A 25,436-nucleotide genomic window follows, 5' to 3' on the forward strand; every position below is an offset into this window, starting at 1 on the left:
AAAAAAAAAAGAAAGAAAAACCAATACTTGCTTTTTATACCACTTTATTCCAACCTGAGCACCTCAATATAAAACTAAACACTGGTGAACCGTTTTCCTAATTCTGCATTATTGTAAATGTACAAGTTCTCCTAGCAGTCCAACACTTAAATAGACTAAATCATCTCTGACACATGGTAGCTTTCATATAATGAAAATACCTAAAATAATTAGTGCAATATACTGAACTGATCAAAATAAAATGAACTTTGGAAAAGAAGGCTGCAAGATTGTTACTAACATATTGCAATACTTTATGTTACAAATTACGGGTACATTGTTTATTATAGTTCTAGCCATGGAGGAACAACTGAAGCCCCTTCTTGTCCAAGGGGGAGAGAGAAATAATTAGCTATTTTAGTAACTGTACATTTTGTATACTTTTAAGCAACTCTTAAATATTACAGAAAAGTAATACAGATATGGAGACTACAATGCAGTACCCTATTTACAGTACAGCTGAAGATCGAATTTAAAATAATCAAGTTTGAATATACATAATTGTTAGTGCATTGACTATATTATGTCAAAAGGGAACAAAAGCCCCCTCCCTGCCCCAAACAACAAAACCTATGTAATGGCCAGCAGTGATTAATCGGAAATCAGACACCTGGTTTATTTCATTTTTGTTAAAGAACTCACATGTTTGAAAGGAACACTATCCATTAAGGTGCATTTATTAGTTCTCAAATTCTTAAAACAAGATGGGATTGCATTTGATTTTTACTCCATTTAAAAAAAAAACGGGACTGGCTATAATTAAGATACCATTAATACTCTTCCCCACCCCCCGACCTTGTATATGTGGGATTATTTTCTTGTGGCTAATTTATTAAAATGTGGAATGTACATTTTAAATACAGATACCAGGAGAAATGAACATTTGCCTGAATACTATGGCTAAGCATCATAAATAACTTTAGAATCTCCTTCTAAAAAAAGGACGTTTTTGAAAAGCCCAAATTAGTAAGATCCAAATTTTTTTTCACAGGTGACTACTGTACCAGTGTGGAGAAATGGGCTGGTTAACTGTGTGGGTCCAGACAGTCATCTGTCTATATTCCTAGTGATGAGAAATCATTCCTCCTAACCTTCCAATGAAACAAGTGTCCACATAGTTCTCATTTTTTCCCTATTGTTGAAACATTAGTGAGAAGGACCCATGCATGTTATTAAAAATTAAGTTCAAAACACTTAAAATAATTCTGTATTAGAAACTTGACTCTATCATAAGTCTCTTCTTTTGGAAGTCATACTGGGCTGGTTAAATGCTCCAATTCCATTGTTATTAACATTTAGGAAGCAGAAGACTATTCCAGCTAGTTCAAACTAGAGGTTTAGTTACTACAACACTGACTCCTGGTTGGTTGTGTGGGTTCGGTGAGGTCTACTCCTCTTCCTCTGGCAGAATTTGCTCCTGGATTTTGTGGTTCATTCTTTGGCAATTTTTTAGCTGAAAGAAAATGATCAAATAAATGGAATATTTGAATAGTCATATTAGTATCAGTTTCACCTGCTATTTGTAATTTTTCTTTCCAGTTAGGTTACCCCCAAAGTATTATATAACCACATGTTCATTCTTTTCAAATGTTTACTATCTATTAAATGCCAAAACATTGGTTGCTGTCTTAGGGAGTTTGATTTCTGGGGTAACTGTGTTGGGGGAAGGGTAGATGGGGACTGGCTGTAGACACAATTAAAACTTAAGCCTGACTAGTGCTTTATGTAATTCTCTACACAGATTCACTCAGTAATACCAGAAAAGTTGTATTTTATTTTATACTCATTATTACTTCTTCTTCTTCTTTTTTTTGAGATGGAGGCTCGCTCTGTCACCCAGGCTCACCTAGGCTGGAGTGCAATGGCGTGATCTCAGCTCACTGCAACCTCCACCTCCTGGGTTCAAGCGATTATTGTGCCCTGGCCTCCTGAGTAGCTGGGATTATAGGCATGCCCCACCACGACCAACTAATTTTTGTTTTTTAGTAGAGACGGGGTTTCATCATGTTGCCCAGGCTGATCTTGAACTGCTGACCTCAGGTGATCCACCTGCTTTGGCCTCCCAAAGTGCCGGGATTATAGGCATGAGCCATGGTGCCTGGCCTCATTATTACTTCTATTTATTTATTTATTTTTTTTTTTTTTGAGACTGAGTCTGGCTCTGTCGCCCAGGCTGGAGTGCAGTGGCCGGATCTCAGCTCACTGCAAGCTCCACCTCCCGGGTTTACGCCATTCTCCTGCCTCAGCCTCCCGAGTAGCTGGGAAAGGCGCCCGCCACTTCGCCCGGCTAGTTTTTTGTATTTTTTAGTAGAGATGGGGTTTCACCGTGTTAGCCAGGATGGTCTCGATCTCCTGACCTCGAGATCCGCCCGTCTCGGCCTCCCAAAGTGCTGGGATTACAGGCTTGAGCCACCGCGCCCGGCCATTACTTCTATTTAAAAAAAAATCTAAGTTAATAAACATGATGGCCAGCCAGTAAGCTTATCAGTAAGTTTATAAAGAAGCTCAGCTCGTATCAGCATTCTCCAGGCTGCCACAAACGCTTTTTAGAACAAGTCAGGATAGAAAAAAATACCATTGTAATCATCACCTCAACAAAACTTGTCCTCTATTGTGCAACTAATTATCACCCCGAATTATGATAGATCATATCTACTATTTCCTTCCTGGCTTCCACAGCCTTTGGCCTTAAAACATCTATATACATTTTCTCTCTCACACTCTCTTTTTTTTTAAGAGACAGGTCTCACTCTGTCACCCAGGATGAAGCGCAGTGGTGTGATCATGGCTCACTGCAGCCCTGAGTTCCAAAGTGAGATGGGGTCTCACTTTGTTGCCTAGGCTGGTCTTGAACTCTTGGGCTCAAGGAATCCTTCCGCCTCAGACTTCCACGTGCTGAGACTGCAAGTATGAGCCACCATGCTCGACCTCTTAGTTTTTAAAAGAGAAACTTACACCTTGCAGAGTAACCATCAGCTGCCTTGAAATAAAGGGGAAATAGGTAAGAGTTGGATTTTTGAGAATGAACAATTACAATCTATGCTTTGGGCAAAGGACAGATAAGACCCAAGTTAGATGCCTGCATGTGTCAAAACGTAGCATACTGGAGGAAATATACGAACACACAAACATACCTTAGCATGCTAGTGGAAATACACTTAAGATACAAACATATCCACATACATTCAGACATACTCAACACTTTGTTGTGATCTTAGTTTGAATGTAGCCTGCAGCCATACTTCTTTTCATTTTGGAGACAAGGTCTCCCTCTGTAGCCCAAGCTGGAGTGTGGTGCAACAATCATAGCTCACTGAAACCTTGAACTCCTGGGCTGAAAAGATCCTCCCACCTCAGCCTCCCAAGTAGCTAAGACTACAGGGTATGCACCACCATGCCTTTTTTTTTAAATTTGTTTGTTTGTTTTGTAGAGACTGGGTCTTGCTCTGTTGCCCAGGCTGGTCTAGAACTCCTGGCCTTGAAGATCATTCCACCGTGGCCTCTCAAAGTACTGGGATTACAGGAGTGAGCCACTGCAACCAACCTCATTTTCTCCTTTTATAGGCTGATGAATCCTAATCTGACTGACCAGTAGCTATACCTAATCCAAATAGAATTATCCTGAAGACCTCATCTCCAAAAACTATTTCCTAACTTTATTTGAGTCAGAGGAGTCTGGCTTGTCAGATTCAGACAACACACTCAACCAGCAGTTACGACTTTACCTCTGCCAAGCTCTATACAGCGAGTGGTTGTTCTCTGGAGTGTTCCCACTGATTAAAAAAAGTACCTGCTGGATATACAGATGCTCCTTGACTTACGATGGGGCTACATCCTGATATATCCATCCTAATTTGTATGTTTTTTATTTATGATTTTTTTTTTTTTGAGGCAGAGTCTCACTCTGTCACCCAGGCTGGAGTGCAGTGGCATGAGTGGCATGATCTCAGCTCACTACAACCTCTGCCTCCTGGGTTCAAGCAATTCTCCTGCCTCAGCTTCCCAAGTAGCTGGGACTACAGGCGCATACCACCACGCCCTGCTAATTTTTCTATTTTTAGTAGAGACGGGGGTTTCGACATGTTGGCCAGGCTCATTTCCTAACCAACTCCTGACCTCAAGTGATCTGCCCGCCTTGGCCTCCCAAAGTGCTGGGACTACAGGCATGAGCCACCGCACCCGACCTCATGTATGGTATTTGAAATTTATGATGGGTTTCTCTATGTAACCTCATAGTAAGCTGAGAATGTACTAAATGCATGTCACTTCACACCATCAGTAAGTTATAAAATTGTAAGTCAAACCACTGTAAAGTTGGAGATTGCTGTAGTTTGTTTTAATCCGTAAGACCCTTAATGTGCTAAATTCATTTTTTGAGGGGAAGCAGAATATTAAACATGTCTAAGAGTACTGATTTTAAGAGTGGCTGCACACACTGATCTCTATCAATCTTGGGGACAGACTACTATGGTAAGACTCTAACTTTACCATAGCTTTGACTCAGGTTACTCAGAAATTGAATATACTCTGCTTCGAGATCTGATTGCCTAGTTGCATTGTGGACCTTTTATACTTTATTTGTTCTACACATTCCATTCTACATCAGCATCAATCATTTTTAGAATCCTAGATGCTGGGTTGTGCAATGCATTTGGGAACCAGGAGCACTGAAGCTCGGAAAGAAAGACTTCCATTGGGCCACTTCTCTGGGACTGGCTCTAGGCTGGTAGCATAAATGGTATTATAATGGTATATCTCCAGTAAAATGTATTTACAAGCAAAGCCCCAGAGATGCTGAACGCTGGTACCTAGGACACAAAACAGCATTATATACTGTATATAATAACAACTTAGGTTCCGGATTGAGCAATCCATCATGTCTCCCTATTTAGCATGCTTCCCTAAGTGTTTAAATCAGATGTGAGTGAGATTAGGAGGCTGAAGGAAGTAAACCAGAATGAGAAACTTTTTAGTCCCTGCATTGATTACAGTTGTTATGAGTGCACTGTGTGATTTAAGTCACTAATCAAAGTATTCCTTCATAACAAAAAAATAATATAAAAGAAAAAAATTACTAATCTAGTGAAGGAAATGGAAAGGCCATAATTCCATTTACACATAGGTTTTAAGAAGGGAAACATTCTAATTTCAGAAAAAAACAAAAAGCTAAAATATGTAGGCTGCTTTCTAACTCGAAAAATGACTTTATTAGCATGTTTGAATAAAAAGGTACAAACTGAAGTCCATCTGGTAGAGTTTAAATACTGTGAGAAAGGTTTAAAAGTGCAGGCTGATTTGAAAGACCTATTATCTCATTGTTTCCTCTAACTTTTCAGATGTGATTCTGGGTGTAATCTGTCACATTTGTAAAATGAGTACATTATCACACAGCCCTTCGCAACTGTGCCAGTATTTCCCTAGCAAACTGCAAACTTGAGTTTTTCAGGAAAACATTTTACATGAGAAACAGGCAAGTTTTTTCCCATTTCAAATGAAGTACCATTAAACTCTGTCACCTAGTAAAAAACAATAAAAATACTTGCAACTTTTACTGGGTTTTCATTATTCTCTGATTCAGCTATTAACTGTTTATTTATATGAGTTCAATTTAAGAGTATTTCTTACTTGGAGTGTGTAAGTAAGGACTGTGAACACCCCAGTTAAGAATCAGTGCTGTAAAATAAAAGGTGTTGTGGGATGAGAAGAGTGCAGGGCACATGAAAACCACAGATGGCAAACTTTGAGAACCACCAAAACATACCCTTCAGGTAGAATCTATACATTAAAACCACTGAAAAGAGGAAAGGCTTAAAAAAATAAAATAAAATCTAAAACCAAAAAACTAAACCAACCTTTATTTTTGTTATAGAAAAGAGGCTTATAATACTACTCCAACTTCGTTACCTATAATCAAAAACTGAAACGGCAATTACCATCGGTTAAAAGCACCTCAGGGCTAAGCGCGGGGGCTCAAGCCTGTAATCTCAGCACTCTGGGAGGCCGAGGTGGGTGGATCACAAGGTCAGGAGATCGAGACCATCCTGGCTAACACGGTGAAACCCCATCTCTACTAAAAATACAAAAAAATCAGCCAGACATGGTGGCGGGCGTCTGTAGTCCCAGCTACTCGGGAGGCTGAGGCAGGAGAATGGCGTGAATCCGGGAGGTGGGGCTTGCAGTGAACAAAGATGGCGCCACTGTACTCCAGCCTGGGCGACAGAGTGAGACTCTGTCTCTGGAAAAAAAAAACCTTAAAGCAATGACAAGAACACTGTGTAAGATCAAATATAAAGTATGGATGTTGTTTTGTTTTCTTTTTTTTCTCCTTATGCCTCTATGCTCTGAAATCGTCTTCCTTATAATGTTTACATTAAAATAATTTGTCAATCTGTATACTTATGTGTCATGTTCTTCTGAGTTATACTTACCAATAATTTGACTTTTAAAATGTATAACCTAATAAAAAAACATATTTATCCAAATCTCCCAGCGAAACCTTTGCAAAATTTATCTATTTGAACTATCAGGTTAAGGTTAAGGCTTAACTCACCTTGAAGAAGCTTGCCTAAACTGACAGTATTACAACCTAATAGGTAATTATCTTTCAAATTTAACAATATTACCAACAAAGTATTGCTTTGTGGAAGGGACTTAGAAAAGTGGTATAATATCTCTCTCTCTCTCTCTCACACACACACAAACATACACACACACTCACCCCCAATACTTTTTTAAAAAAGAGACAGTCAAATCAAATATGCTTCATGCTTGTTTTGCTTATACTGATCATTTTAAAAGATATTAATCTTACCTATTGCCATGAATATTTCATTTACATTCATTGATGTTTTAGCTGATGTCTCCATGAATAATAAACTATTGTCATCTGCATAGGACTGTGCTTCCTGTTTACAGAACAAAAAATGAGATATATCTCTTGGAAATATGCTGTATCTGCTTTAAAGTTGTTATAGAAAAGGAGACTTACTTATTACTGCTCCAACCTGATTCCTATAATCATCTATAATCAACAACTATGTAATAGCTACAACAGAGGTAAGAGCACTGTGCAAGAAAATTTTATAAAGGACTATTTCCTTTTTTGTCTGAAATTCTTGCATTATCCCACCTTGATTAATCTGTTCTTACATTAAATCTGCTTTCAAATACTGAGTTCCAGAGATGGGGGAGAATTATCTTATTCTAAATAAAACTCTCTTTGATCTCAATGGAAATTTTTATTTACACTTATTATCTGCAATGAAGACAAAGGGAAACCAAATATCTAACACTGGCTTCAACTACTAAATGACACCCTCATATTTAATTTTCAGTGACATCTACAGTAACATTATAGTCTTGAATATATCATGAATCATTCCTTTGAAAATTACATTACTGCCCTACATTTTTGTCATGCTTTTACATTTTACATATATTATTACTTTTCATCCTCATAGCTGTTATGAGGGGTAACCAATGATCTTTCCCATTGGACAAAGAAACAACTGAGGCTCCTTTGAACTGTTATGTGACAGGGCCACTTCTGACTGTAACTTAAGTATTTTCTCTGCCACTCTAGTGCTGGGGAGGCAACAATTTTGGAAACAGTAATGGATGATACTGCATCTCACATCATTTTCCTAAGAATTAAATAAAATTACAAGTGTAACATGCCCAGCTTAATACCTAATGGTGGAGGAATACATGTATTCCATCTACAGTCATCAAAACAGAAAACTATTTCATCACTGATATATACATAATAGCCTCAACCACCCTTCTAGTAGAGAAGCCAAAGAGCAAGAGAACAGGCAGTTTTAAAAAGAATGTCGAAGTAGAGGACTTGCTTTGTTTTTAAGTGATTGCACTTGCTCTATTTTGCAGCAGCAAACATTCTGAATTAGCAACCGTAAGACACAAACTGGATTTTTTTTAGCCTTAAAATTTTTTTTAAATTATTAGTTTTTAGCTTATTATTTTCCAACTCTGGATACCGACTGGCAGAGCCTTTATTTTTGAATGCCGCTTTAAGAACAACCACATGAGTGTTTGCGTATGGACATATGTGGGTACATACACGTGCTGACACATACTTGCAGATAAGTAGAAGAGGGTTAGGACATAAAGTATGTGTGGGATGGAGGAATTAGGGCAGGGTACAATCACTTTGTGCACTGTGAACAATGACTACTTTTACGGTTTCTCTCTTTTTTTTTTGAGACGGAGTTTCGCTCTTGTTGCCCAGGTTGGAGTGCAATGGTGTGATCTCAGCTCACCACAACCTCCGCCTCCCAGGTTCAAGCAATTCTTCTGCCTCAGCCTCCCAAGAAGCTGGGATTACAGGCATGCACCACCACACCTGTCTACTTTTGTATTTTTAGTAGAGACAGGGTTTCTCTCCAAGTGGGTCAGGTTGGTCTCGAACTCGCAACTTCAGGTGATCCACCTGCCTTGGCCTCCCAAAGTGCTAGGATCACAGGCGTGAGCCACTGCACCCGGCCTTTATTGTTTAAGTCTACAAAATCTTTTGATCAGTTTTTATATTCCAGTAATCTATTTGAAAATTTAGGTTTATCAGAAACATTTTATTATATGTAGTATTTTGTATTTGTTTTAAAAATCAGTCTTTTCTATTACTTGCATGGTTTTAACATTACAACTAACTCAAGTGTTGACACAAAATAAAAACTTACAGGAAAAAAAGGGACTTTCAAGTGAAAGTTAAATTTAACATACCTGGAAATCTACTGCTCTTTTATTTGCTAGGTCGGCCTTGTTTCCTGATAAAGCTATTACAATGTTAGGACTTGCTTGCCTCTGAAGTTCTTTAACCCAATTTTTTGCTCTTGCAAAGGACTCCTGTTAAACAAAGAAACAGCTATTGGGCATAGGCTCAAAAAATGGTTAGGAAGCATCTTTGTGATACAAGGCTTTTTTTAAAAGACTGTCCACAGTGAGTGTGGGAAAGAAATTCTTAGGACTACTGTATTATGAGACATTTTCATTTTATTTTTTTTAAACCAGATTTTCTAATTCACAAAAGCTTCAGCAGAAAGGTCAAGATTGACTATCAAAAAAAGATTTTCCAAAATATTTAATCAAAATTCTGAATACCAAAAGTGGGTACTCAAATTAATTTCACTGTGCAATGCATCCATACTTACCTCATTTGTGATATCATATACAACTATGGCTGCTTGTGCTCCTCTGTAGTACATTGGTGCTAGGCTATGGTATCGTTCTTGACCAGCTGTATCCCATATTTCAAACTTTACTGTAGTGTCATCAAGACATACAGTTTGGGTTAGAAAAGCAGCTGAAAGAAAAGGACTGCAATAAGTTAATCATTTTTCTCCAAATGTTTTCATAATATAGAAAACACCTGCTTGTATACATGTATCAAAATGTTACACCGAACCCCATACATATGTACACCTATTATGTGTCAGTTAAAAGCAATAAATGAGGGTTAAAAAAAAAAAAAAAAGGAAACACCTAGAAACTTGACAGATTGCATACCCACAATTGATAACAGCTTTTAAATACTGGCAAAGCTGTGCTTTTAAGCTATTTACATGTATGCTTACATATAGGGCCTTTGTAGTGAAATCACAGATTGAAAAATTTCTGCATCTTAGAAATCTTAGAAAAGCTTGTTATAATACTAAATAAGCTTAAGACTACATTTCTTTTCCTTCTTTTTTTTTTGAGACAAGACTCTCATTCTGTCACTCAGGCTACAGTGCAGGGGCGTGATCTCAACTCACTGCAACCTCCGCCTCCAGGTTCAAGCAATTCTCCTGCCTCAGCCTCCTGAGTAGCTGGGACTATAGGCACGTACCACCACACCTGGCTAATTTTTGTACTTTCAGTAGAGACGGGGTTTCACCATGTTGGCCAGGCTGGTCTTGAACTCCTGATCTCAGGTGATCCGCCCACCTTGGTCTTCCAAAGTGCTGGGATGACAGGCGTGAGCCACCGAGCCCAGCGAAGCCTACATTTCAAAACTGCTCTACAATTAAAGAAATGCAATGATAGTCTCAAAAAATGGAAGTCGCAGGAAACCCAGTGTGCTTAAAAGTACCATCTACATTGCCAACACCACGTCCTGTTCCATTTTACTAGATTTTATTGGCACACTCTGGCAATTTAGTCCCAGTCCATTACCACCAAGTTAGTATTTCTTGTTATATATGTTTTTTTTTTCCCTGAGACACAGTCTCACTCTATCGCCCAGACTGCAGTGCCTCCCAAAAGTGATGAGATTATAGGTATGAGCCCCTGTACCCGGCCTTTTGTTATATTATTTTTAAAACATTGTGACACTTTAATTGTGGTAGTCATTATTACCTTAATCTAGATTTAATTTGTTCAGTTGATTCAATATTTGCTCCTACCTTTCATTCCCTGCCGTAAGAATTTTTCGGATCTGTACTTTTCCTGATTCTAATTTTAACACTAAGAAAGCAGCATCACAAGCTGGGCATGGTGGCTCATGCCAGTAATTCCAGCACTTTGGGAAGCTGACGCGGGCGGATCACGAGGTCAGGAGATCAAGACTATTCTAGCCAACATGGTGAACCCTGGTCTCTACTAAAAATACAAAAATTAGCTCGACATGGTGGTGCCTGCCTGTGGTTCCAGTTACTCGGGAGGCTGAGGCAGAAGAGTCGCTTGAATCCACGAGGCAGAGGTTGCAGTGAGCTGATACCGCGCCACTGCACTCCAGCCTGGCAACAGAGACTCCGTCTCAAAAAAAAAAAGAACGTAGCATTATAAAATGATACAATATTGTTAAAATTAAAAGACCCACACACAGCCATTAGACCGCCCGCTGCTGCTGCTCTATCATTCACTGTAAATTGGTATGCTCCTCCCTTCCTTCTACGTTTAGCTCAAGGTGTGATATTCAAACCTTATTTCCAAATTGGTATGCACTTGAATTACACCTTTCTAAATATTATGCAAAGGAATTATGATACATTTCTCTAAATTACAGCAGTTTATCTAGTGATGTCGATAGAGATGTACTAACCAGTATCAAATGTGCTAAAGAAACCAAGTCTAACGAGATGTATCTCTTTTATGTTAGCCATAACTTTTTTTTTATGCTCTTTTAGGTTAACTGGTTGCTGGCTTTAGTATCGACAACTAAAATCTTCTGAATTTTGCAAACAATACTGTAAACATCTTCATTTTGACTTAGATTCTAATTGATAGTTTTATGAATTCTCACTAATCATATTGTAAAATATATTCTAATCCAGTTCAAACTTTTTTTTAAACCAACAATTAGCAGAATTATCCATTTTCTAAAATGCTGTATTTATGGTAAAGGATATCCAGAGAGCACTATGTCACTTTTTCAAGGTCATGAGAGGTTCTCCTGTAGGATCAAAACATGTTTTTAAACTAAAATTAACTCCCTAAGACAGTACTCTTATCAAAAAGGAAAAGAGGAAAATAAATCACAATACACAAGCCTTTTTCCAAGTATAGTTTGATGCAGACTTGCAAAAAAAAAAAAAAAAAAAAAAAAGGGATTAAAATGTGCATAGACTGTTTTATTTTTTAGACATACTATGATTCACAAAGTATACTAGTAGTAAAAACATTCATTTATACATCCATAAGCAAACTTCAGGCTCAGGGAAATAACTAGAGTCGTCCCTCAGTATCTGTGGAGGACTGTTTCCAGAACTTTCCCATCTATCATGAAGGACTGGTCTCTAGAATCCCCAACAGGTAACCAAATCTGAGGACGCTCAAGTCCCAGATACAAAATTGCAAAGTATGTGCATATAACCTAAGCACAGCCTCCTGTGTACTTTAAAGCATCTCTAGATTACTTTGTACTTTAAAGCATCTCTAGATTACATTGTATTAGGTAATACAATGCCTGCGCATCACGTCATCCACTAGATTCAACACAGTATTAAGTGTGTGGCAAATTTAATTTTTGCTTTTTGGAGCTAAGTAATTTTTTCCCCCTTAATATTTTCAAGCTGCAGTTGGTTGCATTTATAAATGCGGAACTCACAGATTCAGAGGGCCAAGTGTATTAGAGATATTGCCTTAGAGAAAATACGATCCAATTCTCAAGCCAGTTAAAGATACCACAAGAGGCCACCATACATGTACAAAAATGCCAAATACAAAGAAATTGCAACAAATACATTAAGACAAACAAAGGCCCATGACCAAGTACATTCTTTCAGAAATACAAAACTATTACAATAACAGGTTAATGAAGAAAATCCTTTTAAACAAATTACAAAAAGGCATTTGAGTCAATATCCATTCCTAATAAACACGTTAAGATTCTTCCTTATAGCAAACCAGGGCATTATTTCTAAATCTAGGAACAAAACCAGGGGAAACCATGCTGGAACAGGAATGGATCCCACTCAGATTAACAAAGATAATCAATTCATTCCTCAACTCTGCTTAGAAACCTTCCTTCATTCCACCCTAGTTAACATCTCCTACATCTGTGCTCCCAGAGTTCTCTGTGTAGAAACATTTCACATCTTTTATAATCATTGGTTTATATCTTTTCTTCTCCTTGATTGAGAGTTACTTGGGCAATGACCACAGGTTAAGTATCCCTTACATGAAATGCTTGGAACCAGAAGTGTTTTGGATTTTTAAAGATTTTGTAGTATTTGCATAATGAGATACTTTTGGGAAGGGATCCAAGTCAAAACATGAAATTCATTTGTTTCACATAAAGCTCGTACACACAGCCTGAAGCTAAAATAATTTTGTGCATTAAACCAAGTTTATGTACACTGACTCATCAGAAAGCAAAGGTGTTAAGTGTGAAACTGTTCACTTGTGACATCATATTGATGCTTGAAGAGCTGGGGAGCATTTCAGACTTCAGATTAGGGATGCTCAATCTGTAGTAGTTCTTCTCTGTACCAGCATCTAATATAAATCCTTGTTCATACAGATGTTCAAAAATGTCTACCAAAAGAAGGAAGTTCAAAAAGATACATGGAACCATTTAAAGGGTACTTCAGATAACATTTGAATGTAGACAGAGGCAGCTCCCAAATGTGAAAAAACAGACATTTCACAAGGTCTCTCTACTCAAGTTGTAACACAACCTCTAAAACATCATCAAGATATTTTTCACTTGATAACACTGTACTGGGCCGGGTACGGTGGCTTCTGCCTGTAATCCCAGCACTTTGGGATGCCAAGGCAGGTGGACCACCTGAGGTCAGGAGTTTGAGACCAGCCTGACCAATACGGCAAAACCTTGTCTCTACTAAAAACACAAAAAAATTAGCCAGGCATGGTGCCACATGCCTGTAACCCCAGCCACCTGGAAGGCTAAGGCAGGAGAATCACTTGAACTCGGAAGGCAGAGGTTGCAGTGAGCCGAGATTGTGCCATTGTACTCCAGCCTGGGCAACGAGAGTGTAACTCCATCTCAAAACAACCACCGCCACCACCACCACTGTACTTTTGTTCATGTGGTATGATAAAGCATAATTTTGGGGGAGAAAAAGACCAACATTAGAGGCCAGGGAAAATCAGTTTTATAATATACTTAAAAAAATGAAAAGTGCTGCAGTACTACATGAACAGAAATATTACTGGAATAGTGTAGGCCAGTATAACAAACTCTTATATACATAATACACCCCAAGACGTTCATGATTTCCCAAAGTCCTAAAGTTTTAAAATACTACTATAGTGTTGTTTTTTTCTGAGACGGAGTTTTGCTCTTGTCGCCCAGGCTGGAGTGCAATGGCGCGATCTCGGCTCACTGAAACCTCTGCTTCCTGGGTTGGAGTGATTCTCCTGCCTCAGCCTTCCAAGTAGCTGGGATTACAGGCGGCCGCCACCACGCCCGGCTAATTTTTGTATTTTTAGTAGAGATGGGGGTTTCACCATGTTGGCCAGACTGGTCTCAAACCCCTGACCTCCGGTGATGCACCCACCTTGGCCTCCCAAAGTGCTGGGATTACAGGCATGAGCCACCACACCTGGCCAAATTCCACTAAAGTGTTTAATTTCCCCTGTAAAACTCAGTGAAGTGTAACTGACATTTAGGTGACATCTTCAAATCCTTAGTGCTCCTAAAAATACATTACTAGTAATTTATAAAGTTATGTAAACGAATTGTGCCACTGAAAAGATAAATTACTACATCAATACAGTAGCAACATGAACCAACCACAAACTTACCTGAATCTGTAAAACCACTTTAATTTATCCAAAACGTCTATTTTCTGGCTAAGAACCATCACTCTTAGACCGCTTCATTTTCTCTTCACTTCCATCACCAGCACTAGTAGTTGGTTTTCTTTTCGGGCCCATATTTCACAAAGAAACAGCTTTTATCACTTCGAGAGTTACTGTGTACGCGATGACAAGTAGAGAAAAACAAAGCTGCGTTGAGATGTGGGTGCTGGCCTGTCTGATAGGCTCCCTCTGAGCTACGTGATCAGTTCCTATTTGCAAGCCTGGCAGCAAGCAAGTAACATTTCAGCCTCAGCAAAACTACAAATTACTTTATCACAGACCTTGGAATTAGGTGAGAATAGCTGAAGCTTTAAATGTCAAATCTGCAAATACCAAAGGCCTATTATAATATGCAAGACTCAAACAGTAAGCTAGGAGAAGACATTACAACACACTGGGCGAGGGAAAGGATATCCAAATTGATGGCATGAAACCAAAGATTAATAATTAAAAAACAAAGTGGCCAGCTGGGCATGGTGGCTCATGCCTGTAATCCCAGCACTTTGGGAGGCTGAGGCGGGTGGATCACATAGTAAGGAGTTCAAGGCCAGCCTGACCAACATGGTGGCATGCGCCTGTAATCCCAGCTACTCAGGAGGCTGAGGCAGGAGAATTGCTTGAACCCAGGAGGCAGAGGTTGCAGTGAGCCAAGATCACACCCCTGCACTCCAGCCGGGGTGACAGAGTGAGACTCCATCTCAAGAAAAAAAAGAAAAACAAAGTAACCCCCACCTCATAACTAAAATGATTCTACATGAATTAAACAGAAAGGGGAAAAAATACAAAAACTGAGAAACCATACAACTTCAAGCCCAAACTTATTATTTATCAAAACTGACAGGGAAGAATTGCTTTATTAAAATTGACCAAAATTCTATATAAGACTACAGATTTGATTACACAAAAATATGAGACTTCAGGTTTGCAAAACTTGTGTCATTACCATGACAAAGGGGCAAACCTAATGAGAAAAATTTCTACAATGGATGCTAAGGGATTAGTATTTTCAATCTGTAGAAAGTTACTATAAATGTTTAGAAAAATTTTAGAACCTCAAGAATAAATGTGTAAAGACAATTCACAAAAGAATGGAAAAGGAGACCAGTAGTCAACAAAATCATCCACATAGTAAAAACAATTTTTATCTCCTAAATTAGCATAATGAAAAAATATAAATAGGGCAGGTACTGTGGCTCACACATCTGTAATCCCAGCACTTTGGGAGGCCAAGGCAGGTGGATCACTTGAGGTCAGGAGTTCAAGACAGTAGGTAGAACAAACTTTTATGCTCAAAGAATTTAAAACTATTTAATAATTAAAAACAACCTTGTTAGTGAAACGAAATCCGTCATCAAGAATTGGAAGTAAGGCTGGGCGCAGTGGCTCACGCCTGTAATCCCAGCACACTGTGGGAGGCTGAGGCAGGAGGATCACTTGAGGCCAGGAGCTTGAGACCAGTCTGGCCAAAACAGTGAAACCCTGGCTATTAAAAATACAAAAATTAGCTAGGCATGGTGGCACGTGCCTGTAGTATCACCTACTCAGGAGGCTGGGGCATGAGAATATCTCAAATCCTGGAGGCAGAGGTTGCACTGAGCTGAGACTGTGCCACTGCACTCCAGCCTGGGTGACAGAGACGGGCTGTCTCAAAAGAAAGAATCACAAGTAAAGTAACTTGTGGGGAAAGAATGTAAAGAAAACACTGGGTAGTTTGGCTACAGCATAATAAATCAGATTTTCTGGTTTTCAAAGATGTGAATTGCAGTAAAGAAATTTCGATATGCTGTTTTTTTCAATTTTTGGTAGTAAATAAATGTGTATAGAGAAACAATAATATAGGTTGTCATGTTTGAGTACCTTTAAAAAAAATCCAACTGTGTCAGTGAAAAAAAAATACTAGTAACTAAATACGTAGTAAGTATTAAGTAGCAATTAAAACTAAAAGGAAAGGATGCAGTGACTAGAGAGGGGAAAGGGTCTTGTTCAAATTTTCAGAAATAGAATGTGGCTTTGTGATAAAAAAATTCAAATTAGAGATTGTTAGAATCAGGTACTAAAGTTATCAGGTGAAGACAGAAATTGGTTCACTGGGAAAATGAGTACTAATAGCAGTAATCCAACATAACAGATTTTCTCAGATAAGCACTAACTTCAGATGATAAAATTACACATAGAGAAGAATACATAGCTGAAAACAGGGGGAAAAAAAACTGAGGCCATTTTTATTTCCTACAAAAGTGTGTGTATACAGGAAGCACCCAATGAATGCGTTGCAGAAGCCACAGTCGTGAGTGTAGTTAGGGAAGAGTTACATTTCAATTAATGTGAGGAAAAGAAAGAAATAAAAGTAGAATCGGGCAAAGTATTACTCAGCACCCGGGGGGCAAATAAATAGGGCACAGTAATGCATATACACTGTGAGTAAACGCAAAAAGAAAATATTCCAAAAGCCTAACAAAATAAGAAATTATTATGTAGATAACATATAGAAAGAGAGCAATCTTCCCAAAATTAATCCATCTTAAGAGGTGATCTATAAATACTAATTTATCTAGAATTCATTCTTAAAAATCAATGAGCATCTGATAAGGGATTGAAAGCTAGAATATATTAATATAAGGAACTCCTACAATTCAGCAACAACAAAAAACCTGATTAGAAAACGGACAAAGGGCCAAGCGCAATGGCTCATGCCTGTAATCTCAGCACTTTGGGAGACTGAAGTGGGTGGATCACCTGAGGTCAGGAGTTCAAGATTACCCTGGCCAAAATGATGAAACCCTGTCTCTATTAAAAATACAAAAATCGGCTGGGCGCAGTGGCTCAAGCCTGTAATCCCAGCACTTTGGGAGGCCGAGACGGGCGGATCACGAGGTCAGGAGTTCGAGACCATCCTGGCTAACACGGTGAAGCCCCGTCTCTACTAAAAAAAAATACAAAAAACTAGCCGGGCGAGGTGGCGGGCGCCTGTAGTCCCGGCTACTCGGGAGGCTGAGGCAGGAGAATGGCGTAAAAACCCGGGAGGCAGAGCTTGCAGTGAGCTGAGATCCGGCCACTGCACTCCAGCCTGGGCGACACAGCGAGACTCCGTCTCAAAACAAAAAACAAAACAAAACAAAAAACAAAAACAAAAACAAAAAAACAAACAAAAATCAGCCGGACGTGGTGGCAGTTGCCTGTAATCCCAGCTAGTCGGGAGGCTGAGGCAGAAGAATTCCTTGTGCCCAGGAGATGGAGGTTGCAGCAAGTCAAGATGGTGCCATGGCACACCAGCCTGGGCGGCAGACTGAAACTCCATCTCAAAAGAAGAAAAAGGACAAAGGACTAGAATAGACATTTATCCAATGAATATACACAAATGACCAATAAGAGCTGGGCACAGTGGCTCACAACTGTAATCCCAGGACTTTGGAAGGCCAAGATAACAGAACTGCTTAAGCAGGAGTTCAAGATCTGCCTGAGCAATATAGTGAGACTCTGTCTCTATAAAACATTTAAAAATGAGCCAGGCACGGGGGTATGCGCCAGACTACTTGGGAGGTACGGGTGGAAGAATCACCTGAGCTCATGTGCTGCAGTGTGCTGTGATCATGCTACTGCACTCCAGCCTGGGTGACAGAGTGAGACCCTGTTTCAAAAAACCAAAATAAATAAATAAGTCTAATAAGCACATGAAAAGATGTTCAATATCACCAATCATTAGAGATATGCAAGTCAAAACCACAAATTACCACCTCACTGCCATTAGAATGGCTATGATCAAAGCAAGAGAAAAAGGTAAAGTGTGGGTGATCACGTGGAAAAACTGGAACTGCTTTGCAGCTGGTGTGGAAAACTGTATAGATATTTCTCAAAAATATTAGACAGAATCACCATATGATCCGGCAATTCCACTTATGGGAATATATCCAAAAGTAGTGAAAGCAGGAACTTAAAACAGTATTTGTACACCAATGTTCACAGCAACATTATTCATAATAGCTAAAGATGAAAGCAACCTAAGTGTCCAATGATGGACAAACAAGATGAAGTATATACATGCAATGGAATATTATCCAGCCTAAGAAGTTTTAGGAAGGAAATTCTGACACATGCTTTACAACATGGATGGAATGTTGAGGACATTACGCTAAATGAAATAAGGAAGTCACGAAAGTACAAATACTGTACAATTCTACTTATGTGAGGTAGCTAGAGTCAGAAAGAAAAGGTGAACGGTGGTTGCCAGACACGGGAGGAAGGGGTAGTTATTGTTTAATGGGTGCTGAGTTTCAGTTAGGGAAGATAGTTTTGGATAGTTACACAACAATGCTAAAAGTACCTAATACCACTCAACTGTATACTAAAAAATGGTTAAAATTGTAAATTTTGTGTTACGGATATTTTACCACAATTTAAAAAAGAAATCTGGGTAAGGCGCAGTGGTTCACACCTGTAGTCCCAGCACTTTGGGAGGACCAGGCGGGCATATCGCTTGAGCCCGGGAATTCGAGACCAGCCTGGACAACATGGAGAAATCGTCTCTACTAACAAAAATACAAAAACAGGTGTGGTGGCGTGCACCTGTAGTCCCAGTTACTGGGCGGGGGGTAGGGGGTAAGAGGTCTGCGGCTCAGGCAGGAGGATCACCTGAGCCTGGGTGACACTGAGACCCTGTCGTCCCATCCCCACCCCCGCTCCCGCCCCAAAATATAAATAAATAAAGGAAGGAAACAAATATAAATATCTATGAGCAACATCTAAAGGTAATAGTTGCGAAATGATTTAAAATCCTGAAGAATATTAATGATACACAGGGAAGATCCTGCATTAAGTCAAGAGTGAGGTAAAGAATAAAAATCAGTATTTCTCCAACACTGTCTAGGGTAAAGGATATTGAGAAGTCAATGCTTTTTACTATCACAACTTGACAGCAACCCTTACGGGACACCCAACTCTAAGGGAGTCCACTAACCAGTACATAAGACAGTCAGCCACATGTCACCAGCTGAACATCGTCGCCCTAGGAATTTCTTTCTTTCTTTTAACACAGGGTCTCCCACTGTCATCCAGGTTGGGGCAGCAGTGCTATCATAGTTCAGTGTGCCGATGAACTCCTGGCCTCAAGCAACCCTCCCAAGTCAGCCTCCGGAGTAGGTGGGACTACAAGGCACGCACCACCACACCCAGCTAACACTAGGTATTTCTAACATACTGATGCACGTTGTTTGAAAATTAATCTTTGGGCCAGGCACAGTGGCTCACACCTGTAATCCCAGCACTCTGGGAGGCCAAGGCAGGTGGATCACTTGATGTCAGGAGTTTGAGACCAGCCTGGCCAACATGGTGAAACCCGTCTCTACTAAAAATACAAAAATTAGTCGGGTGTGGCAGCATGCACCTGTAGTCCCAGCTACCTGGGAGGCGGAGACAGGTGAACACAGGAGGCAGATGTTGCAGTGAGCAGAGATTACACCACTGCACTCCAGCCTAGGGGACACAGCGAGACTCCATCTCAAATAAATAAATAAATAAATAAATAAATAAGTAAGTAAGTAAGTAAGTAAGTAAGTAAGTAAGTAGGTAATAAGTAAGTTAATCTTAGGAGTTTTGGCTAGGCATGGTAGCTCCCGTCTGTGTAATTCCAGCATTTTAGGAGGCCAAGGTGGGATCTGAGGTAGTTCAAGACCAGCCTGGCCAACATGGTGAAACCTTGTCTCTACTAAAAATAGAAAAATTCCCCAGACGTGGTGACATGCGCCTGTAGTCACGGCTACTCAGGAGGCCGAGGCACAAGAATCGTTTGAACCAGGGAGGCAGAGGTTGCAGTGAGCCAAGATCACGCCACTGCACTCTGCCCACACTAGCCTGGGCGACTCTGTCTCAAAAAAATAAGTAAAATAAAATTAATCTTAGGAGTTTGTTAGTATTAAGTTAGTGCCCCAAACCTGATCACCCTAGAATAAACTGATAAAGTCAGTGTGAGCGCCTTCAGGGCTAAGACCCTGTGATTACCTCACCAAGTGGCATAACCCTAAGAACATCTCTGCTCACCAGATTAGATTTATGTAACAGGAACATACCAAAACTGCTGAATTGGGAAGAAGAATGAAAGAACACATTACAAAGACAAAAGGTATTTTTTAAAAAATGATAGGGTACAGGTTGTTACGAGTTATTAACTAGAATCAGATAAAGGCTACCAAACAAATATCACCAGAGAAAAGGTTAAGAAAATTAGCTTAGCTTTAAGGGAGATATAGACATGTAGATATCTATAGGTAGATAGGTAGATATATAAGTATCTACAAAAGACATGTTATCTATAGACAACAGATACTTTACTCAACAAAAGTATGTCACTAAACTTGTCAAATGTGCAAGGATAATGCCCAAGCTATTTTGCATACCAGGATTCCTTCCCTTTTCTCCTAGTTCAAGAACCTAGCACATAATCCTTCCTAGCCCTCAAGAGAATCTTCTAGACCTTTAAAACATTACTGGCCTTCAAAGTGATTTTTTCATGCTTGGCAGTAAGCTTATATATTAAATGAATTTAAAAGTTCTAATATTTGGCTGAGCACAGTGGCTCACACCTATAATCCCATCACTTTGGGATTCCTGTCTCAGGAAGATCGCTTGAGGCCAGGAGTTCAAGACCAACCTGGGCAACATAGCAAGACTCCATCTTAAAAATAAATTCGCCAGGCATGGTGGCACATGCACATGTAGTACCATCTACTTGGGAGGCTGAGGTGGGAGGATCATTTCAGCCCAGGGGGTGGAGGCTGCAGTGAGCCATAATCATGCCACTGCACTTCAGCCTGGGTGACAGAGGAAGACCTTGTCTCTCAAAACAAAAACAAAAGTTCTGATATCTGAGAATTTTACAACATAATAGAAAAAAAAAGACTAAAGGAGAGAGAACTGAGAGGGAAAACTTTAAACTCCTATTAACAGAGGAAATCTGTAATCCTAGGATATAATTATCTAGGCCAACTCTCAAAGAAATTGGGTGTATCTCTAAGGGTTAAAAAAGTGATGAAGACTAGAATTCTTTTGATCCTACAAAACAATTTTATTAGGATAAAATTCCTTTGGGTTCAGTAATAATCACCTCTAGAAATTGATCTTACAAAAGTAAGTCGGCGGGGCGGGTGAAATTCTAAGATATCTCCTCTATTAGGTGATTACCTAAAACAGCAAACAAAAAAGCAAACATTAAATGCCCAACAATGGAACAGTTAAAAAATAAAAAGAGGAGATTGCCAGATACTAAAATGTGACAATATAGATGTACTGAGAAATATTACAATTAATAAATCAAATGGAATGCAGTAGTGTGACTATTACAAAGAAATCTATACAGAAATAACATGAGGTTATGAATAGTTCACAGAAAAACGAAACACAGCCTGGGCATGGTGGCTCGCGCCTTTAATCCCAGCACTTCAGGAGGTGAAGGTAGGAGGATGGCTTGAGGCCAGGAGTTTGAGACTACCCTGGGCAACATAATGAGAACCCTTTTCTACAAAATTTTAAAATCAGCCAAGTGTGTTGGTTCATACCTGTAGTCCCAGCTACTTGGGAGGCTGAAGTGGGAATATCATTTGAGCCCAGGAGTTCAAGGCTGCAGCAAGCTGTGATAGCATCACTGAACACCAGCCTGGGCAAGTGATACCCCGATTCAAAAAAAAAAAAAGAGAAAGTAAACACAATGGGCTCTAAAAATATATACTCCAGATATTCTCAGAATATGTGAGAAATTACTGCTGTTATTTAGCACAGTACTATTACAGCCAAAGATATAACAATGTACATATCTAAAACTAGAGAACTGTTATTACTAATATGACACATGCAAGGGAATACTGTTACAGCCAAGAAAAATGCGGATGTTCTTTTGATATAGATAGGTCTTATGGTAGATAGTATTTTTTTTTTTTTTTTTTTGAGATGGATTCTTGCTCTGTTGCCCAGGCTGGAGTGCAGTAGTGCAATCTCGGCTCACCACAACCTCCGCCTTCCAGGTTCAAGCCATTCTCCTGCCTCAGCCTCCCGAGTAGCTGGGACTACAGGCATGCACCACTATGCCCGGCTAATTTTTGTATTTTTAGTAGAGAAGTGGTTTCACTATGTTAGCCAGGCTGGTCTCAAACTCCTGTCCTCGTGATCCGCCCACCTCAGCTTCCCAAAGTGCTGGGATTACAGGTGTGAGCCACCCGGCCCAGCCAGTAGATTGTATTTTCTAAGGTAGCTGCAACAAGACACTCCATACCATATTCTTCTTACAATGTGATGTTGACACTCTTCCCTTGAATCTGTACAGGCCTGTGGCTAGAATAGAACTGATGCTATCTTCCTATGTGACTTCTGGAGCAACGTCATAAAAGGCTACATGTAGGTGTGTTCTAACTAACAGCTCCATCTGAGGTCCCAACCAACAGCCAGCACCAACTGCCAGATGTGTTGAGATGATTGTTGCCCCATAATGAACTGCAAAAGCAGGGGAAAGATCAGAGTGAGAAACACCTACTAAGCCCACTCACTAGAACCATGGAGATGATAAAATAATTTTAAGTCTCTACATTTGGAGTCATTTGTGTCTCAGCAATAGATAACTAGACCAGCATTAAAGTGAAAAATAAAAAGTGTATTATAGTAGGTCTGACATATTTCAAATTTTGTAAAAAGGGACACACGAATATATAGATTTGAGTATAGCAGCAACTTTGCAAGGATATATAACAAAGTAACATCATCTTTGGGGAAAAGAACTGAGTGGGCTTGATAGAAGATGAGGGGGAGATTTTTCACTGTAAACCTTATAAACCTCTTGAATTTTGATTCACATGAACAAATTAATGTATTTGATTAAAGTCAGTTAAAATATAGCGTGTGATACATGATAATGGCATAAAAATGAAAATGGTGATAATTTAGGAATATGGACAATTTAAATTATCATCTTATATTCTTTTGTTTTCAAAATACTTTCACATTATTTTCCTTAAGTGATATATAGCAAGAAAGCCCCTATCTGTCAAAAACTACATATTATTTAACAGTCTGAGAGGTTCTTGCAAGGAGAAACACACACATACACAGTACATTCCAGAACATGAATGGCATTTCAGAAAGATGTCTTTAATCCCAGCTGTCACCTAGTTGCAGAACTTCAAGCATATACTTAACTTTTATTGCTTCAGTTTCCTTGTCTATAAAATTAGTACCTCCCCATATAGCCATGACAAGGTACAGATGAAACCTGCGAAAGAGCTGTTTAAGTTCTAGGAATGTATCACATAACAAGTAATTATTTTAAGTATCCTATCTTTAAATTATCCTTTATTTCCTAGAAGTCACACATTTCTAAAATTCACAAATTACATATGAATGCAATAGAGGAGAAAATTCTATTCATGTTATACCTCAAATAAAAATGATAGTAACTAAGTGGAACACATTCTGGCTCTAGTTTAATGCAAAGATAAAGAACAGTTTTTTGACTGAGAAAAGCTGAAGGTGTCTGATAATTATGCAGTGACTAGTCACGTATCAAGATTACCCACTTCTTATTTGGGACCCAAAGAATATCCAACTACTACTACTGTAAACACTTAAGGCTTAAAAAACCATGAATAACTAACTGGTTCTTCATCCTGCTTCTACCTTTCCTCGAAAGAAGGATGAATGCTGTTTAGCAACACTTACTTCAGATATTCTGATTTGTAGTGCATTCTTATTTTCAAAGTCTAACATATGACTTCAGTTAACACTTAACTTTTTCATCTTGAAGAATTTAGTAACTAAGTAACTAAAGTTTACATATACATCAAGGTAACCAATGAATGAAAAAACAAAAACCGAGGCCTGGCACAAATGCCTTACGCCTGTACTCCCAGCACTTTGCGATGCTAATGCAGGTTGATTGTTTGAGCTCAGGAGTTCCAGACCAGCCTGGGAAACACAGAGACTAGCCATCTCTACCAAAAATACAAAAATCATTAGCTGGGGGCAGGAGCACACAGGCCTGTGGTCTCAGCTACTCAGGAGGCTGACGTGGGAGGATGGCTGGAGCCCAGAAGTTGAGGCTGCAGTGAGCCACGATCATGCCACTGCACTCCAGTCTGGGTAACAGAGCAAGACCCTGTCTTAAAAACAAACAAACAAAAACCTTTAGAAGTACTCTTTGTTTCTTTTCTTACTCTTACACATCTTTATTCTCTTTCACAAAGAGGTTTGCTGAAAAGGCTCTTGATGTAACTCCAAATGATATTATCCTATCATAAATTTACTCAGCATACTTCATAAACAAGATTATGTATATGCAATGTCAGGTTATTATGGTATATAACCTAAAAAAGGGAGAAACAGTTTGCCAAAATTTCCCATGTTTCTATCAAGTAAGAATTATTCATTCTATTCTAAAAGCAAAATTGCCTCCACCAATTATTATTCAAAACCAAGTGTCTTTCATGTGCCTCTCAGTGTGTCTCTGAAAAGATCAATTATCTAGAAACCTTATATATTCAGAATGCAGCCTGGCGCGGTGGCTCATGCCTATAATCCCAGCACTTTGGGAGGCTAAGGCAGGAGGATCACTTGAGGTCAGGAGTTTTAAGACCTGCTTGGGCAACACAGCAAGACCTCGTCTCTACAAAAACTTCAACATTAGCCAGGCATGGTGGTGCACACCTATAGTCCCAGCTACTTGGGAGGCTAAGGTGAGAAGACTGCTTGACCCAAGAGGCTGAGGCTGCAGTGAGCCATGATCATGTCACTGCACTTCACCCTGGGCAACAGAGCAAGACCCTGTCTCAAAAAATCAGAACACAACCAGAGAGCTAGCAAAAATAGACTAAATGCAGCCAGAATAAATCTCACAAAGTCCATGCACTAAAGCTTATGCAAATGTACAGATTTCCTCAGAATGGAACTGAGACTACTTTCTATGCATATCCTCTTTTGGAGATATTTATATATAATATAAATCAGTACATTAACAGAAAGATCAGTTGGAGATTTAGGCTTAATTTTTAAAAAGTGGCATATAATATCACTTTCAAAAACCTTTAATATATAGCACCAGATTACAATGTTTACTCAATTTGTCTCCCAAACTATACCAAGAAGTCGTCCCTGATTTCTAGTTT

General features: G+C 39.2%; 2 protein-coding genes across 2 annotated transcripts in view; one reads left to right on the forward strand and one right to left on the reverse strand.

The window, feature by feature from the left end:
* Positions 1-25,436, forward strand: part of LOC126946724 (non-histone chromosomal protein HMG-17-like) — a 1,084,902-nt gene that overhangs the window by 793,379 nt on the left and 266,087 nt on the right. The window lies entirely within an intron of this gene.
* Positions 28-25,436, reverse strand: part of RAB5A (RAB5A, member RAS oncogene family) — a 36,837-nt gene continuing 11,428 nt past the window's right edge. Inside the window, exons 3-6 of the mRNA XM_050777369.1 lie at positions 9,207-9,358; positions 8,779-8,901; positions 6,851-6,944; positions 28-1,492 (exon numbers count right to left, since the gene is read on the reverse strand). Of these exons, the coding sequence (XP_050633326.1) occupies positions 1,377-1,492; positions 6,851-6,944; positions 8,779-8,901; positions 9,207-9,358 (485 nt within the window). The 3' untranslated portion in view covers positions 28-1,376. The remainder of the gene's footprint in view (positions 1,493-6,850; positions 6,945-8,778; positions 8,902-9,206; positions 9,359-25,436) is intronic.

Source organism: Macaca thibetana, chromosome 2 (genome assembly GCF_024542745.1).
Source record: "Macaca thibetana thibetana isolate TM-01 chromosome 2, ASM2454274v1, whole genome shotgun sequence".
Taxonomy (NCBI): Eukaryota; Metazoa; Chordata; class Mammalia; order Primates; family Cercopithecidae; genus Macaca; species Macaca thibetana.